We start from the raw sequence: 15,773 nt of genomic DNA, 5'->3' as shown, positions 1-15,773 counted from the left end.
TTTAAAAAGTAGGTAAGACTGAGCACCACAGAAGTGAGTTACTGCTTTATGAATTTTGGTTTGAGACAAGGTCTATGTAGTCCTAGCTGTCCTGGATTTCCTGTCCTGCTTCCCCTTCCTGCATGCTGGGAGGATGGGCAGGGGATAGCCTGCCCAGCTGTGTTTGTCTCTTGTGCAGCCCACTCTCCAGCATGCATGGTTTGAGAAGGGTGGACTGTGCCTCTGGGCAGCTCACCCCCATGCCCTGCTCTCTTGACTCCTATGCCTCTGAGGATAAGTTCTGTCCCCACAGAGCTGTATACCTTGCAGAGGTTCCAGAAGCCATTACTCTACTGGCTTTCCCAGACACTTAGGGATCTTCCTATCTGTAGGGTACTTGTAATCTGGACATGTGTAGAATTTGAAAGCTCAGTGTGCTTGCCTGGGGCTGGCTGCGTCCAGATTCCTCGGAGGCCCTCTTGGAGACTCAGCCTGTGATCTAGCGGTACCAGATGGAAAGTCTGTTTCACGTAGGTTCAGGAGTATCTGCTCCCCTTGTGACCAAGACTTTACACTGCAACCACAAAGGTGACTTCTTTGGCCTTTCATACCCTGAGAAATCCACAGTGCTGCTGATCACAGTGCTACAGCAATGTTAATGTCGCCCAGAAAGGGACTCCTCTACAACAGGGTCCCACAGCACCTGGGATGGATACGGGGAGACCCGGGTGAGAACTGTGTCTTGCACCACCTAGAGCACAGGGGACTAATAACTGGAGCTGATGTATTGCAGGGGAAGCCTTATCTTACAGCCATAGGATTCTGCTTTCCACCTCACCAACTTGCTTGCTGCACAGCAGGGGCTGGCTTTCAACTTGGGGCGACCTTCCTGTCTCAGCCTCCTAGGTGCAGACAGGACAGGAGTGTGCCACCCACCATGGTTAAGCTGGGCTCTCTAGCTCACCCACGTGACTTCAGTCTGTTAGTACTGAGACCCTCAGCACACAGGCAGGAGCCTAAGCATCCATGTGTCCTATCTGCAGTGCAACTGCTGTATTATCAAAAGGACAGAGGAAGCAAGGGGGCGGGGCTGGAGACAGCAGGAACCTTTTAAGCATAAGAGGCTGTGAGACTTTTCAGGTTTAAGGAAAATAGGACACAAGCTACCCACCCACGTTTCTAAAACAGAGGAGACAAGCAAGCTCGAGAGAAACACACTTTATTATCATCCTTTATCCAGCAACCAAGGGGATCTACAAACTAGACAGGCTGCCCTCACGCTCCTAGAAGGAAGAGCAAACCAACTGCCCCCAACCCACTCCTGCTGCCAGGGGCCTGGACACCCCACCCTAACTCTGGAATATGCCCTTTACTATAGTTTGAGAAAGGTTCTTGGTACATTATGTAGACCAACTTGGCCCTGAAATTTACAGTAAATCCTCCTGCCCCGGCATCCCATCGTCTAGGATTCCAAGCCTGCATAATGGCCCCTAGCATTAAATCTACTTTTTAGAAATAAACTGTTTGGGCTGAAAAGATGGTTCAACCATTAAAGGTAAGGTGCATAGGCTCACAACCAAAAGACATGACAACTGGGTGACAGTCTCTCCCTTCCAACACCCAGGCTCCAGCCTGAGGGAGGGTCAACAACAGAGGTCTGTTCTCAGTTCTCCAGGCAGCACTGGGCCCCGATCCCCTCTGCTGACTATAGAGAGAAGTTAAGTCCAAACGGTGACAAGACACTCTGACATCATGAAGTAAAGTATGATGCTCTCTCTCACTAGGCGCTGCCAGTCCCCAGTGACAGCCCAAGGGAGCAATGCCAGAGGTGCCACATGATTATCATACTTGGGACCCCACAGGTCCCTGATAGCTGCGAAGACAAAGGCAGGATGAAGTCTGGCCTGCTTGCTCTAGAAAAATGATCCAGAGAGAGGGCAGGTGACTCGGTGGCCTTGTACACACCTCAGCTCACTGGGGACCAAGGCACTCCACAATTCCACTCCCCTTCATGCCGTCGAAGAAGAAGAAGTTGTTGTGAGGAGGGTCCCTCTGAGACAGGGCCTGGAGAGAGGAGGAGAGGGCTCAGCTTCAGAGTAGAGACAGAGACCACCACACTGACGGGCCTTCTAACGTGGGCCAGGAAAACTACAATGAAAATGACAGAGGAAGGGCCAAGAGCCCTCTGGGTAGAAGCTTCTGCTTAGGATGGGAGGTGGCGCCATAGCTCTAATCCTAGGACTTGGGAGGCGGAGGCAGGTAGATCGCTGTTGAGTTCCAGGCCAGCTTAGCCTAGAGAAAAACTATGTCTAGAAAAACACCATTTATAACAAACAAACAAACAAACACACACACACACACAAACAAACAGAGAAAAAAGCAAGAGGCCTAACACAATCATGACCAAGCTTAAACAGAGGTTTTCCCTAGCTTCAGAGTTAAATACTAGAGTTTAGTCCCTGGAATGACACTCACATCTCGGGAAGTATAAGAGCAGCAGGGTGCAGGTGGGCTACACAGTGGGACTTTGTCACCAACCAAGCAACCAACCATGTATAACTGGTTTAGGACAGTACTCCTCAACTGTGGCTGGCCCACCTATGCTCCAGGGGTCACCAGCATGTGCAGGAACTCCTCTGCCATCCCTTCCTTGTCCCTCCCAGGATACATTTCTCAGTAACAGGAGCTGTTGTCATCAATGGGAAGGAGCACTATCTAATGGTGCCATAGAGACAACACTCCCAGAGCCTCCAAGCCAAAGTGGACATGACCCATATCTATTTCCTTCATGGCTCTGATGACTAGGCTGGTCTTGGTCTCCTGGGTTCCCTGGACCAGCGCTCCAGCCTCCTGAACAGCTGCAACTGAAGGTGCTGGCTCAACTTGAGTTTTTTGTTTTTGTTTTTGTTTTTTTTTTTCGAGACAGGGTTTCTCTGTATAGCCCTGGCTGTCCTGGAACTCTCTGTAGACCAGGCTGGCCTTGAACTCAGAAATCTGCCTGCCTCTGCCTCCCAAGTGCTGGGATTAAAGGCTTGCGCCACCACTGCCGGGCTCAACTTGAGTTTTAATATGAGGTCTGCAATGGCTGCTGCTTTCACTCTTCCCTCTACCACCATGGACAGAAGCTCATGGGCCACAGGGATGGCTGAAGCCTAAAGCCTGCCAGACAGTGAGCAACTAGAAGGATACAGAAAAGGGAGGGGGGGAGGGAGGGAGGGAGGAAGGGAGGAGGAAAACCTGCTCTGCAGGACTTTCACACTCTCCCTCTAACTCTCCCAAGTACTTTTAATAGGTGCTCAGAGCTAGGGCCTCAGATGCAGGCCTTCCTGCCAGCTGGCTGTAGTGTGCTAAGCAGAGGGAGTGGAGGGATAAAGGGACAGGGCAGAGGGTGAACATGGGGCAAAAGGTAAAGTGATTCTCGAGCAAGTTGGGGTACGAGATTCCAAACACACCCAGCAACCAAGAATGTAGAGTGCTCTGGCTGTCTGGGGTAAACAGAAACAAGATGCTGAGCAACAGCTGTACCCAGCAGGCAGGAAGGAGGGGGCAGCACTAAGACAGGGATGTGTAGAGAAGCCACCAGCAACAATGGTTCCAGGCCACCTGCCCCAGCCTCCACTCTCCAACCTCACCTCCCCCACCAGGGCAAACAGTGCCATGCTAGTCTCTGGAGTGGTGCTATTAGGGCGACATCTGTAGAGCCTCTAGGTTCTCCTGTTTGTCCAGCCCTTGCTGTCTAGAGTGTAGAAGCGGGGAGACTTGGGCAAATGAGTTTAGACCAGAGAGCAAATCAGCAAAGGAGAGAAAAGGATGGTAAAGCTACAGGATTCAGACTGAATCTTTACACAGCAAGGAGACCCCAAGTCAAAGCAGCAAGAACCAGTATCTCCACACACTGCCCTCCTCGGTCTGAACTTGAAGAGCCGTGGAAGCCAGCCAGCCAGCCATGTCTCTGTCCACAACAGACATGACTACAGACACTTCTGCAGAGAAGAGCTGTCATGTGGCTCATGTTTGCATTCCCAGCACTCAGGAGGCCAAGAGCCAGCCTGAGTTATCTAATAAGATCCTATCTCAAAGGACAAAAACAAAACAAAAAAACAAACAAAATTAAAGTTTCCGAATTCAGGAGCCTTGGGCATGCTAAACAAACACTAGCACTGAGCTACACCCTAGCCCTGCATAAGACAAACTTAAGAAAGTTGGGCAAATATTTAAGTCTCCAAAGGAAATAAAATCTACTTCAAAGTTTGCCATAGTTTTAGCAAACCAGAGGATGGGGCAGGGGGGAAAAAAAAGTTTTAGCAAACCAAATATTCTAGAAAAGTTACATAGTTCCTAGACCTAGTCTTCTTTGAAGTCATTAACTGTCCATAACAGGAGGTCACAGGTCACTGTAGAGCCACTCGTGTGCTGCTGGTAGATCACGTGTCCTATAGACACTGAAGTTCCACCTCCTCTACACATACTCATAGCATGCAGACCCTGACTGAGGTCGGTTAGGATCACAGGTGTCGGATCTCTTTTCTATGTCTTCCTCTTAGATGGAAATCCCGACCTACTCACACAACTGGTAGAGCAGACAAAGTGGCAACTATAGGAAGCATACAAAACCACTTGAGCTGGCTGGCCCATGATGGCCTGAGTACAGAGCCAGGTCATGCAAGGTTGAGGGGCCAGAGAGCAAGCAGGTCTGTCACCCCTTGGCTCTGTGAGTGTGTGGACAGGGCACTGAGGTCAGCCTTCAGCTCCACATGATGACTTTACCTTCACAATTTCCTGTGCCAAGATCCCTCCAACCACAGCACATACTGGGGCCATCTCAGAGAAGCAGTACCTAGAAGACAAACAAGAAAAACATAGCACCAGGGCACAGGAAGGTGGAGGGTAGGGATTAGCCAGGGGCTGTCCTGGATAAAAGTCCTAGTCAGAGCCTAGTGCTGGAGCTGGTATCCAGGCGTGAAAATTAAATTTGACCCCAGGGGCTCTTAAGTGGGTGGGGAAGACCTTTAACTTTGCAAAGCATGAATTCCTTCACATGATTCTTTTTCTTTTTCTTTTTTTTTAAGTTCAAGGAAACACTATATCTGTGCTTCCTAAAAATAAGGTCCTACAAACACCAGATGTGTGAGTGGCCCCAGCACATTCTCGCAATTCTCCTCTCGGCACACGGGCAGTGGGTTCTTCTGTATGCTATTCCCAGAACCATGGGCGAGCAGGCTGTGTTACGTGCTAGAATGAATAAAGTAAACATGGGTAGAGCACAAAGTCTGTACGACCCTCATCGGCTAGAGTGCTCAGAGGAAAATCTCAGAGGAGAGCCCAACTGGCCTCCTTCAATCACCCTCCTGGGGTCCAAAACACAGAAGGAGCAGTTTAGAGGAGCAAAGTGGGACATCAGGCCTCCATGATCCTCTCACAGGGGCACATATGCCTTCTAGATATCTTTATTTTTTTTTTATTAATTAATTTTTTACACCCCATATTTTATCCTCCTACCCAGATCCATCCTTGTCTTCTAGACAGGGAGTAAACATTCAGACCTGAGTTTCATCCCGAGCACCCACATGAAAGCTAGGCATGCTGGAGAGAAGATGACATGCAGGGTTTCCTAATCAGCTAGTCTAGCCGATCAGCAAGACCCACAGTCAGTTAGAGACGCTGTTTTAGAAATGACAGAAGAAGGTCAACCAATTCAACCTCTGCTCGCTACACCCATGTGAAATCACATGTACGGGCATCCACAATCAACACACAAACACGTCAGCTGCAGCTGCGGCTCAGTGGTATAGCATGTATCTAGTGTGTTTGATGCTGCTTGTATTCTAATGCTAAACACTGGCTCTCAAAACACGGTTGCCTGCAATGTTAGAATCTCATGCATACCAAGTGATGCTATGGAACCCTTGCTCCCCCATTTAACTGGTCAGTAAAAGGCTAGAGTCTGTGATTGGGCAGAGGAGGGAAAAAGGTGGGACTTGAGGATTGAGTTACAAATAGAGGGAGAAAAAGAAAGGAAGCCACACGAGAGGATACAGACATGAACATGTGACCAAAAGAAACAACAAGTAACAAGGGACTTTATAGCTGGGGAAAATAACTTACAATAGCTCTAAATCTGCCCAATCTAGGCTTACAACTTGTAAATAAAATACCTAGATTGTGTGTGTTTGATAGGGGCTTGCTAGAATTATAAATTCACTTTACATTTGAGCCTTTTAAGTCAGTCTTCGGAACAAACCAACCAAAACCAAAGCAAAACAAAAAATAAATCCAAAATAACAAAAGCAAAGACAACAACAAAAACCTCAGAAAGTTCACTAAAGATAATGTACTGGCTGGCTTTGTGTGTCAACTTGACACAGCTGGAGTTATCGCAGAGAAAGGAGCCTCCCTTGAGGAAATGCTTCCATGAGACCCAACTGTAAGGCATTTTCTCACCTAGTGATCAAGGGGAGGACTCAGCCCATTGTGCGTGGTGCCATTCCTGGGCTGGTAGTCCTGGGTTCTATAAGAAAGCAAACTGAGCAAGCCAGGGGAAGCAAGCCAGTAAGTAGCATCCCTCCATGGCCTCTGCATCAGCTCCTGCTTCCTACCCTGTGTGAGTTCCAGTCCTGACTTCCTTTTGTGATGAACAGCAATGTGAATGTGTAAGCTGAATAAAATCCTTTCCTCCCCAACTTGCTTCTTGGTCATGATGTTTGTGCAGGAATAGAAACCCCGACTAAGAAAAGACAGCACGGGTAGTAAGAGGTTGAAATGGTCTCTCTAGAGTCCTGGTTAGCCTCGAACTCATGGCAATGCTTGTCCCTCTGCTTCAAAAGTGATGATATATATGCTGAGATGTCTGATACCAAGGACAAGTGCTGCATGATTCCACTTACACGAGGGATTCAGAATGCAGTACACTAGAGACACCAGGAGCTGGAAGGAACAGAATAGGGAGTCAATTGTGATGTTTGTGCAGCAGCAAAAAGAAAAATCAATGTCTAGGTGTGGCATATTTAAAGAAAGAGTCAAAGCACTTATTAAACGTGCTAGATGGTTAGGATGGGGTTAAGAGCACTTGCTGCTGTAGAGGACCTAGGTTCAATTCCCAATACCACAAAATGGTTTACCTGTTATGCTGAGTTCCAGGGCATCTGACACCCTCTTCAGGCCTGTGTGCTCCTGCATGCATGTGGCAGAGACATACACATAGCCAAAGCATACATACACACTAAGTTTAAGTAAATACAACACACACACACACACAAACACACAAAGAAAGTCTAATTCAAAACAAAAGCTATCGTGAGGCCCAGGGAAATGACTCAGTGGGCTATCCTGAGTTCCATCGCAGGAGCCTGGGTAAAGGGGCAAGGAGGAAACTGACCCTGCAGGTGTCCTCTGACCTCACATCAGCACATACTAACACACCGGAAATCAAGTGTTAAAATGGTTAAACCGGGAGGATGGTATCACTAGTTTTCCTTACTCACTTCCATCTCTATTGTATGTGTGAGCAGACTGCAGCAGAGCGGAGGTCGGGCGACAACTTGCAGGATGCTGTGCTTTGGCCTTAGGTTGACAGGACTAGTGGCAGCAACCTTCCCAGCCCCTAAGATGGGTACTTTCGTCATTAAAGTTTACTATAAATTTGTTTTGAAATAGGATTTCATCTAACTCGGGCTAGCTGTAAGTACACTATATAGTAGAGCACTGTATAGTATAGGCTGTACTCTTGATCCCTCTCAACTGCTAATTTTAAAAATGTAATATAAATCATTTTACACATTATGAAGGCTGAAACAGTAAACACACCCTAACTCAGTGAAAGTTAATAACTACACATCCAGGTCGTGCAATGCCTCGACATACAAGTCACATGGTTCTGTCTGGTATAGAGCATATGGTTAGACTGCACAGAGGCAACTGAACAATGTCCACTGTGATATTTAGACAATAGAAATACAAATATATATAAATATACATCTATCTGTCCGTCCATCCACCCACCCACCCACCCGTCTGCCTGCGTGCCCATCCATCCATCCATCCATCCATCCATCCATCCATCCATCCCTGTGAGCCCAGACCCAAAGATGTTATCAGTGGCTAAAACAGGTCATCTTTTCTCATCATTAGAAAAGCAATAAGGCTCCTTCTTGAGGAGAGAGCACTCAGCACAAGGAGGTGAAAGCATAGAGCACAGACCACTGTCAGATGAAGATGGACAGAGGCTCAAGCACAACTGTCCCTGCTCAGCAGCAGCAGCAAGCAATTTGTAAGGGGTAGTAGCTCAGCTGTGAGCTGGAGACTCATTTCCTCGCTTGCATCCCTATCTTACCCCAGGCCTGCCAGCAGACAGGCTTCAAGAGGCCTCTGAACACCTCTTACTTAGAAGGCAGTTGGAGAAGCAGCTGAGTACACAGAACCTAGACCAGGGATGTAAGGGATGTAGTTTCCACAGGAGGGAGGTAGAAAAGAGAAGAGCCAGCCAGTAGCTCATTAGGCCAAGTGTGGGCTGTTACTTCTCAGAAGTAAGGCCTTTAACTGTTGCCTGGGGAAGATAGAACTAGTCCGTTCATCACCTTAAATGTCCAAATTGGTCACTTAGCTGCATGTTCACGGCCCAGCATCACACTTGCCACTCTCTGGGTGGGTTTGTTGGAGGGAAGCTTGGTGGGACTGAGTGCACCTCATGGTCAGGTCTTTCCCGCAGTAAGAGCTGAGTGCCGAGCCTGTGACGCTGCCACCCTTGCCAAAGTGCCTCAATGACTGCTTCCTAGCTGTGGAGTACAGCCTTTTAGTTCATGCCTCCACAGGGAGTCAAAGACCAAGATGAATGATGCTGGCTAGGGGGCCTCAGGAGCCCAGGAAGAAAGAAGGTACTAGAAGGAGCTCTGGCCAACTGTATTGCTGAAAAGAACCAGAAAGCAGTATGGGCTGCTGCGGTGAGATAGAAGGCGGCAGCACTAGAGTGACAGACAAAACCCTTGGGCAGAGACAGGTACTGTGGTGCACGCCTGTCATTTAAGCACCCACAAAGCCACATCTCAAAAGACGGTAGCAATGATAACAAAACATGACTGGGTCTCGATGGATCTGGTGCTTCATTTAACCAACGGGGACATAATCTGCAATCAAGAGACTTTGGTGACAGAAGAAGCTGAGCTAAGACCTCCATGCATGGACTCTCCTGGCATGAGACTACTGACTTCCTTTCTCTGAGCTTCTGTCTATATTGCAGGTCATAAGCAAGACTAAGACAGATCATGAGCCTGAGCAACTGCCCACTGCCTGTTACAGAAAATGCAACAAATAAGCCGTGCTTGCCATTCCCTTGGGCTACAGCCTGAAAGTTCAGCGATATGGCAAACTAAGTGTGCCCAAGATGGCAGAGCTGCTTAGAAGGAGCTCAGGGCCACTTGTCTAAATACCTCAAACCTGACTGTGAGGGAAAGAGACTGCCATAGCTAGAGCTTCCCAGAGCTTGGGGATTGGATCTAAGGTCTCAGCTGATAAAGGTACAAACAGGTGCCCAATGGATGACAACTATCCACCGAGTGACCTTTACACCCGGCAACTCCCTCCTTACTCATTGACCCCACAGCTGAATCTGGACAGTGTATGACACAAGGAGACACACTGAAGCATTTCATAGCTAAGGCTGAACACAAGGCCAGCAAGCAGGGGACTGTGCAAAGAAAGTGCTACATACTGGGATCCTCCACCCTATGACAGACAAGGAAATCACAGAACAGAAAGGCCCAACATCAACAGACCACATGGCACCTTAAATTTCAAACCACATGAAAACCCAAACCTACAAGTCTTCACTTCTCTTGTAATGCTGGTTAAAGCACCGGCAGGAGGTGGTTTATGCAGCTGGCAAATGTGGCACAGGAGTCCTCTTTGAGACTCTGGTCTCCACAAAGACAAACACCCAAAACAGACGTCTGTCTGTTCAGATGCCAACCTGACAAAGTCATCGGGAAGCAGGTCAGGACTGAGGCCCAGTGAGTCACACACGTCACTCCGTATCTGCAGTAGCAGCTCCGCGTCCTCCTCGTAGCTGTCACAAGTCGGGTCTCTCCCTTTATCCGTGCGGAATTTCAGCAGCACTGGGAAAGCGAAAGAGAGATTAGAGAGATCGTCTTGTAATGATCACTTCAAACTCTCAAGTAAAAAAACCCCAAACAGCTTTTCTCTTATATTCACCTATAGGAAGTAATACATTAATCAAAATGTAGGCCAGGTGAAAGGTAATACACTTTCATCTATCCAACAAATGTGTTCAGAAAGCAATGAGAGAGTGAGAGAGAGAGAGAGAGAGAGAGAGAGAGAGAGAGAGAGAGAGAGAGAGAGAGAGAGAGAGAGTGTTTGTGTGCTGGGCGGTGGTGGCGCACACCTTTAATCCCAGCACTTGGGAGGCAGAGGCAGGTGGATTTCTGAGTTCGAGGCCAGCTTGGTCTACAGAGTGAGTTCCAGGACAGCCAGGGCTATACAGAGAAACCCTGTCTTGAAAAAAAGAGAGAGAGAGAGAGAGAGAGAGAGAGAGAGAGAGAGAGAGAGAGAGAGAGAGAGAGAGAGAGAGAAGACAGGCAGGCAGGCAAGCAACAAATTACAATAACAAATTTTCTGTGACAAACGCTTGAAAAGTAAAAAAGGGTCTGAGCCAGCTACAGGTCAAAGTCAGGTAAGGCTTTCCCGAGGAGGCAACAAATAGAATGTGTGTGGGCAGAAGAGGCCAGCAGAAGGGGAGGAAGCCTCTGTTACAACATGGAGGCGAGGCCAGGGCATAAGGCCTGCATTCTAGGCACCAGTTCAAAGGAAGGCCAAGCACTCACTCACCAGACAGGCAGGTTACTGCAAACAAGAACTGTGTCAATATCCAGGAAACAAGGAAGCAGAAGAGAGATTCCAACCTGGGCTAGAGCCAGGCCTATGTAAGGAGACCCCAACAAGACTAGACCTCAGTCCAAATGAAACTGTACCAACACACACACAAGGCAGAGTGACCACTGGGTGTCATAGTTCGCCCTACAACACACAGTATATGGTGGAGTGGAAGTAGAGACATGTGCATTGGCTTTTTAGTGTTCTACACAACACTTACCTGACCGGGGACTTTGAGTCTTAGCCTCTGCACATCAAGAGAAAATACTTCCCTTAAGATTAAGGGAGCTGGAAAGCAGAGCCATTTGAGGTTGCTCTAAGCTCTTAAAGTTTTCTGAGCCAGGTGTGATGGCACATGCCTTTAATCCCAGCACTTGGGAGGCAGGGGCTGGAGGATTTCTGAGTTCGAGGCCAGCCTGGTCTACAGAGTGAGTTCCAGGACAGCCAGGGCTACACAGAGAAACCCTGTCTCGAAAAATCAAAAAGAAAAAAAAAAAAAAGAAAGTCAGTTTTCTGAACCCCTGAACCATCTCTCTAGCCCCAGGTTGTCTGTGTGTTATTAAAGCCTATACAATTATCTTGAGACTGACAAACAGCTTGGCAAATGAGCATCCAAGACTGAGTCCCAGTCTCCACTTAGCACAAACTTTACCCAACCAGCACTGAAGCACTGACTGGGTGCCGGGCAGACCTAGGTTTGGAAGTATGCTAGTGAGCGGGCCTTCATTCCTGCATCTGTGACGTTTATGGCTAGGGCTACATTCCAGTCAGTGGAACTCCACTGAAGGTTAGGCAGAGTTTGGAAATGGGTTGCAAGTTTTCCAAGAAAATCACAATCCACTACAAGAGAAAAGTCTGATTTCTGGGATATCTCTGCTGAACAAAACGTCAAGTCTCTATTTCTCTGACAACTGTTACCTGCCTAGTGTAGGGTCTATGTATGGAAAGCATAAAAAAAAAAAAAAAAGCAACCAAACAAAAATCTTTGGAACAACTGCTTGTTCAGGGTACTGTCTGCAGTCTGGCATGCCAGCCTTTCCAAGGGTGTCATTGGTCCCCTTAGTGCTGTCTGGGCACTTAACATGCATAGGACAGCCGCCACATACTGCCATCTTGTGAGCTTGGCTTCTAACTGCACACCAGATATGCAGTGAATGACAGCACCTGTGATGGTTTGTATATTCTTGGACCAGGGAGTGGCATCATCTGGAGGTGTGGCCTTGTCCAAATAGGTGTGACCTGGTTGGAGTAGGTGTGTCACTGGGGGTGTGGGTTTAATATCCTCACCCTAGTTGCCTGGAAGTCAGTCTTCCACTAGCAGCCTTTGGGTGAAGACATAGAACTCTCAGCTCCTCCTGCGCCATGCCTGCCTGGATACTGCCATGCTCCCACCTTGATGATAATGGACTGAACTTCTGAACCTGTAAGGTAGCCCCAATTAAATGTTGTTTTTTTTTTTATAAGACTTGCCTTGGTCCTGGTGTCTGTTCACAGCAGTAAAACCCTAACTAATACAGCACCCAAGCAGGCAACTGGGACTGGCTGGAGTGGAAGCCATTCTCTGTTGTGTCCCAACTAATGTCCTTCCTCAACTAATGTCCCATGAAAACAGGGCGACCAAGACACCAGACAGTCTAGCAGAGCAGTTTCTCTGGTGGCCCAATGCACAATGTCAGAGACTCCTGAGAAGACGAGCACTAACGCCCAGAGTGGGTCATGGGTGCTGTTGACAGAGGATGGATGGGATGCCAAGTAGCCAGATGAGGCACAGTGGTTAATGACAGCAAGAGGAAGCCAGCCTGCAAGCTCCTGGAGCAAGAAGCAGCCACTACAGTGGTAACCTGCACAATCTTGTCCAGTCTGTTATTGGGAGTTAACTACTTTCACAAGCAACCAGCCTCCACTGCTACTGTTACAAAATACAGCTCTGGAAACAAAGCCTAAACTGTGATAGAACCTGCTCTGTGGGAGGAGCCATGCTGAACATGCTTCGTGTTTGAGTACCATATCACTATCTACTTAGAGAGGAATAAACACTCAGAGAGAGATGAGTGACTGAACTGCTATGAGGAAAGGAGCAGGACTATAAATGTAGGCTTGCTTCTGGAATCCAAAGTGGCAGAACCATTTAGGAACTTGGCATCTAAGGTGCCAAGTGGTCTGGCCCTTTGACGCACATTTTTGTAAGGTGCATTTTCTAGATGGTCTTGAAGGCTCACAAAGATAACATCCACTGTAAGCTACTAGATCAGATGGGGAGCATAGGAAATCCTTGTTCATCTGGCTTCAGAGTAATATCAGCTTCACCTCAGAAAGAAATCAGGTGGCATCACAAGGAAGAGCAAAGGGAGACAGCATCATCTTAGCCGTTCTGGGTGTAGTCTGCCCAGATGAGGCCAGGAGGCTGGCACTGTGCACATACCTCACTGACCACATCTGAAGTGGTCTCAGGACACTGGGAAGGCTGCCAGCAGCAGGGCCTGTATTTGCAGTAAAGCAAATAGAAGCTGTCTTTTTCACTCTCTTTTCTAGTGTCATTGCTCATTAGCAGAGGGCAAGAGGGCAAGAAGAAACACATGTTCTAGAAAGGCAGGACTTACCCCAAGCCCTCACAAGTTCTTGTATGTTCTGCTGTTTTACTTTCTGCTGCTCTTAACCAGGCAGTTACACATACACACTGCTGTTGACTCTGTATTTCTGAAGCGTGCCCTTACCAGGTTGAGTGATAATTCACTCAGATCAAACAGTGCCAGGGATGGAGAACAGCTTTGACAAAAGATGACTCATCAGATAACATAAAAACACTACAAAATCAGAGTTCCAAACGTAATTAACTTCATCTGAACCATTTAATGTGGGTTGCCCAAGTCCATGGGGCTAACATCTATTGTTGGAGTTGATGGACAACCCATGTCTCTGCCTAAGTTTAGGATCTGTTCATGTAATGGAAAAGACAAACTTTGATCATAACTACCAGCTGGGTGGTCACCACCACCTAGCACTCAGAAAGCAGAGGCAGGTCAATAACTGTGTTCAAGGCTAGCCTAATCTGTAGAGAGAAAGAAACCTGACGGGCGTGGTGGCGCACGCCTTTAATCCCAGCACTTGGGAAGCAGAAGCAGGCGGATTTCTGAGTTCGAGGCCAGCCTGGCTTACAAAGTGAGTTCCAGGACAGCCAGGGCTATACAGAGAAACCCTGTCTCGAAAAACAAAAACAAAAAGAAAGAAACCCTGTTTTAGGGGGAAAACGTGTCTTTTCATGTTATTTCAAAGAGAATCTGTTGTATGTGAACATAACACAACCTCTACAAAAAATATGCAAAACAATATGCATTCAGAACAGAGCTCAGAGCCGCTAGCAGCTGCACAAGGTCACCGAGAACTTCCCATTCAAGTCCAGCCTGGGCTATATTTTGTCATGCTGTCTCAAAAACAAGCCAGGTGGTGGTGGCAGCACGTCTTTAATCCCAGCATGCAGAGGCAGGCCAGTGTGCTCTACAGAGTGAGTTCTAGGACAACCAGCACTACAGAAAAATCAAATCCTGTCTTGGAAAAACCTATGTAATTACATAAATAGATAATAAAGTACTATTACAGCAGGGACGAGGAACGTACCTTAGAAATGGTATATTTATTTACCTAGCAAGGGCAAGGCCCTGGGTTTTAACCCCAGCAGAGAAGCAAGAATAAGTCAGTCAAATACTGTGATAGTTAATGTGATAACCAAGGCCACTCAAATAGCACACACACAGCATTTAACAGAAGACAATGAAGTATCACAAATTAGCCCCAGCACAAGTGGCTCAACTGACTTATGCTACAGATCTTTGGCCAGATGACTGTGGCTTCATCCTCCTAACACACCCCTAGTGGCTCACTAAGACTTTCTTCATTTTGGTTTTTTAGATACAGGTTCATTACATTGTCCAGGTTGGTCTAGAATTCATCTACCAGCGAGTGATTCCCTTGCTTCAGCATCCTCAGTGCTGGGACTACCATTGGAAAGCACACACCACATGCTTCTTCCAACAGGAAGACTACAGGCCTGACTGAGTAATCATCCACTCAGTAGGACACAGTTGGTGGGGGAAGACAGGGATCTCGAGGCCATCATGAGTTGGCACTCAGTTAACGTATACTAACCAGTGCTCAGACCATGGCTGGGCAGGGACAAGCAAATGGGATGGATGCTCTATCTATCTCCCCAGAGGGTTCTGACAGGGTGATCACACTGTGGTCCAAAACCACACAGGGACTAGCAGGGCTCAGAAGCTCTACAGCCTAGGGGTGCCAGGAAATGCGCTTCTCAGCAGGTCAGTCTCGCCCAGGGGCAGAACCATATACACTTAGTTCTCTTTGCTGGGCTGCACCTTCTGTGCCAAAGGCACTCCATGCCAGAGATCTGGCAAGTTGGAGGGTAGCACAAAATACCATCCACATGACTCAAGTCTGTTTTGGAAAACTAGACTCAAGAACACTTAGCTAGTGTTCAAGCCCTCAAGGACAGTGTGGCATCCCAGCTCACATGCCCCCTAGAGCCTGGAGGCAGCACTAGCTCTGGCTACTCATTAAACCCTTCTAAAGCATTCAGCCCTTCCTTCCTCTTTCTGCTTCACTCTTCTCACCTTAGTTTCTTTCTCTTTTTTCCACTAAGAAGGTATCTTTTGCTCAAAGTCCAGGCAGGCAAGCTTTTGGCAGTCCTCTTGGCTCAGCATCCCACCCCAAATGCTAACATTACAGGAATGTGTTAATACACTTGACAAACTGAGTAGCTTCTAGGATAACCCTAATAGTTTTGTCTCTTTTTAAAAGATTTTATGGTTGTGTGAGTGTGCAACATGCATGTGCAGGTGTAGGCAGGAGTCCCAGCAGCTGTAAACTGTCAGGTAGCTGCAGCGGGAAGACAGGAACAG

At 47.7% G+C, this 15,773-nt stretch overlaps 1 protein-coding gene across 1 annotated transcript in view; it reads right to left on the bottom strand.

Moving 5' to 3' along the window:
- Positions 1–1,788: 1,788 nt before the first annotated feature.
- The window catches only part of Sae1 (SUMO1 activating enzyme subunit 1), a 61,000-nt gene continuing 47,015 nt past the window's right edge, over positions 1,789–15,773 (bottom strand). The window contains exons 7-9 of the mRNA XM_085842129.1: positions 9,941–10,085; positions 4,747–4,816; positions 1,789–2,043 (exon numbers count right to left, since the gene is read on the bottom strand). Coding sequence (XP_085698255.1) covers positions 1,951–2,043; positions 4,747–4,816; positions 9,941–10,085 — 308 coding nt within the window. The 3' untranslated portion in view covers positions 1,789–1,950. The remainder of the gene's footprint in view (positions 2,044–4,746; positions 4,817–9,940; positions 10,086–15,773) is intronic.

The sequence above is a fragment of the Mus caroli genome, unplaced genomic scaffold (genome assembly GCF_978045245.1).
Source record: "Mus caroli unplaced genomic scaffold, Mus_caroli_1 scaffold_8, whole genome shotgun sequence".
Taxonomy (NCBI): Eukaryota; Metazoa; Chordata; class Mammalia; order Rodentia; family Muridae; genus Mus; species Mus caroli.
Note: the sequence above shows the minus strand (reverse complement) of the source record. Positions and strands in the feature narration are given on the sequence as shown.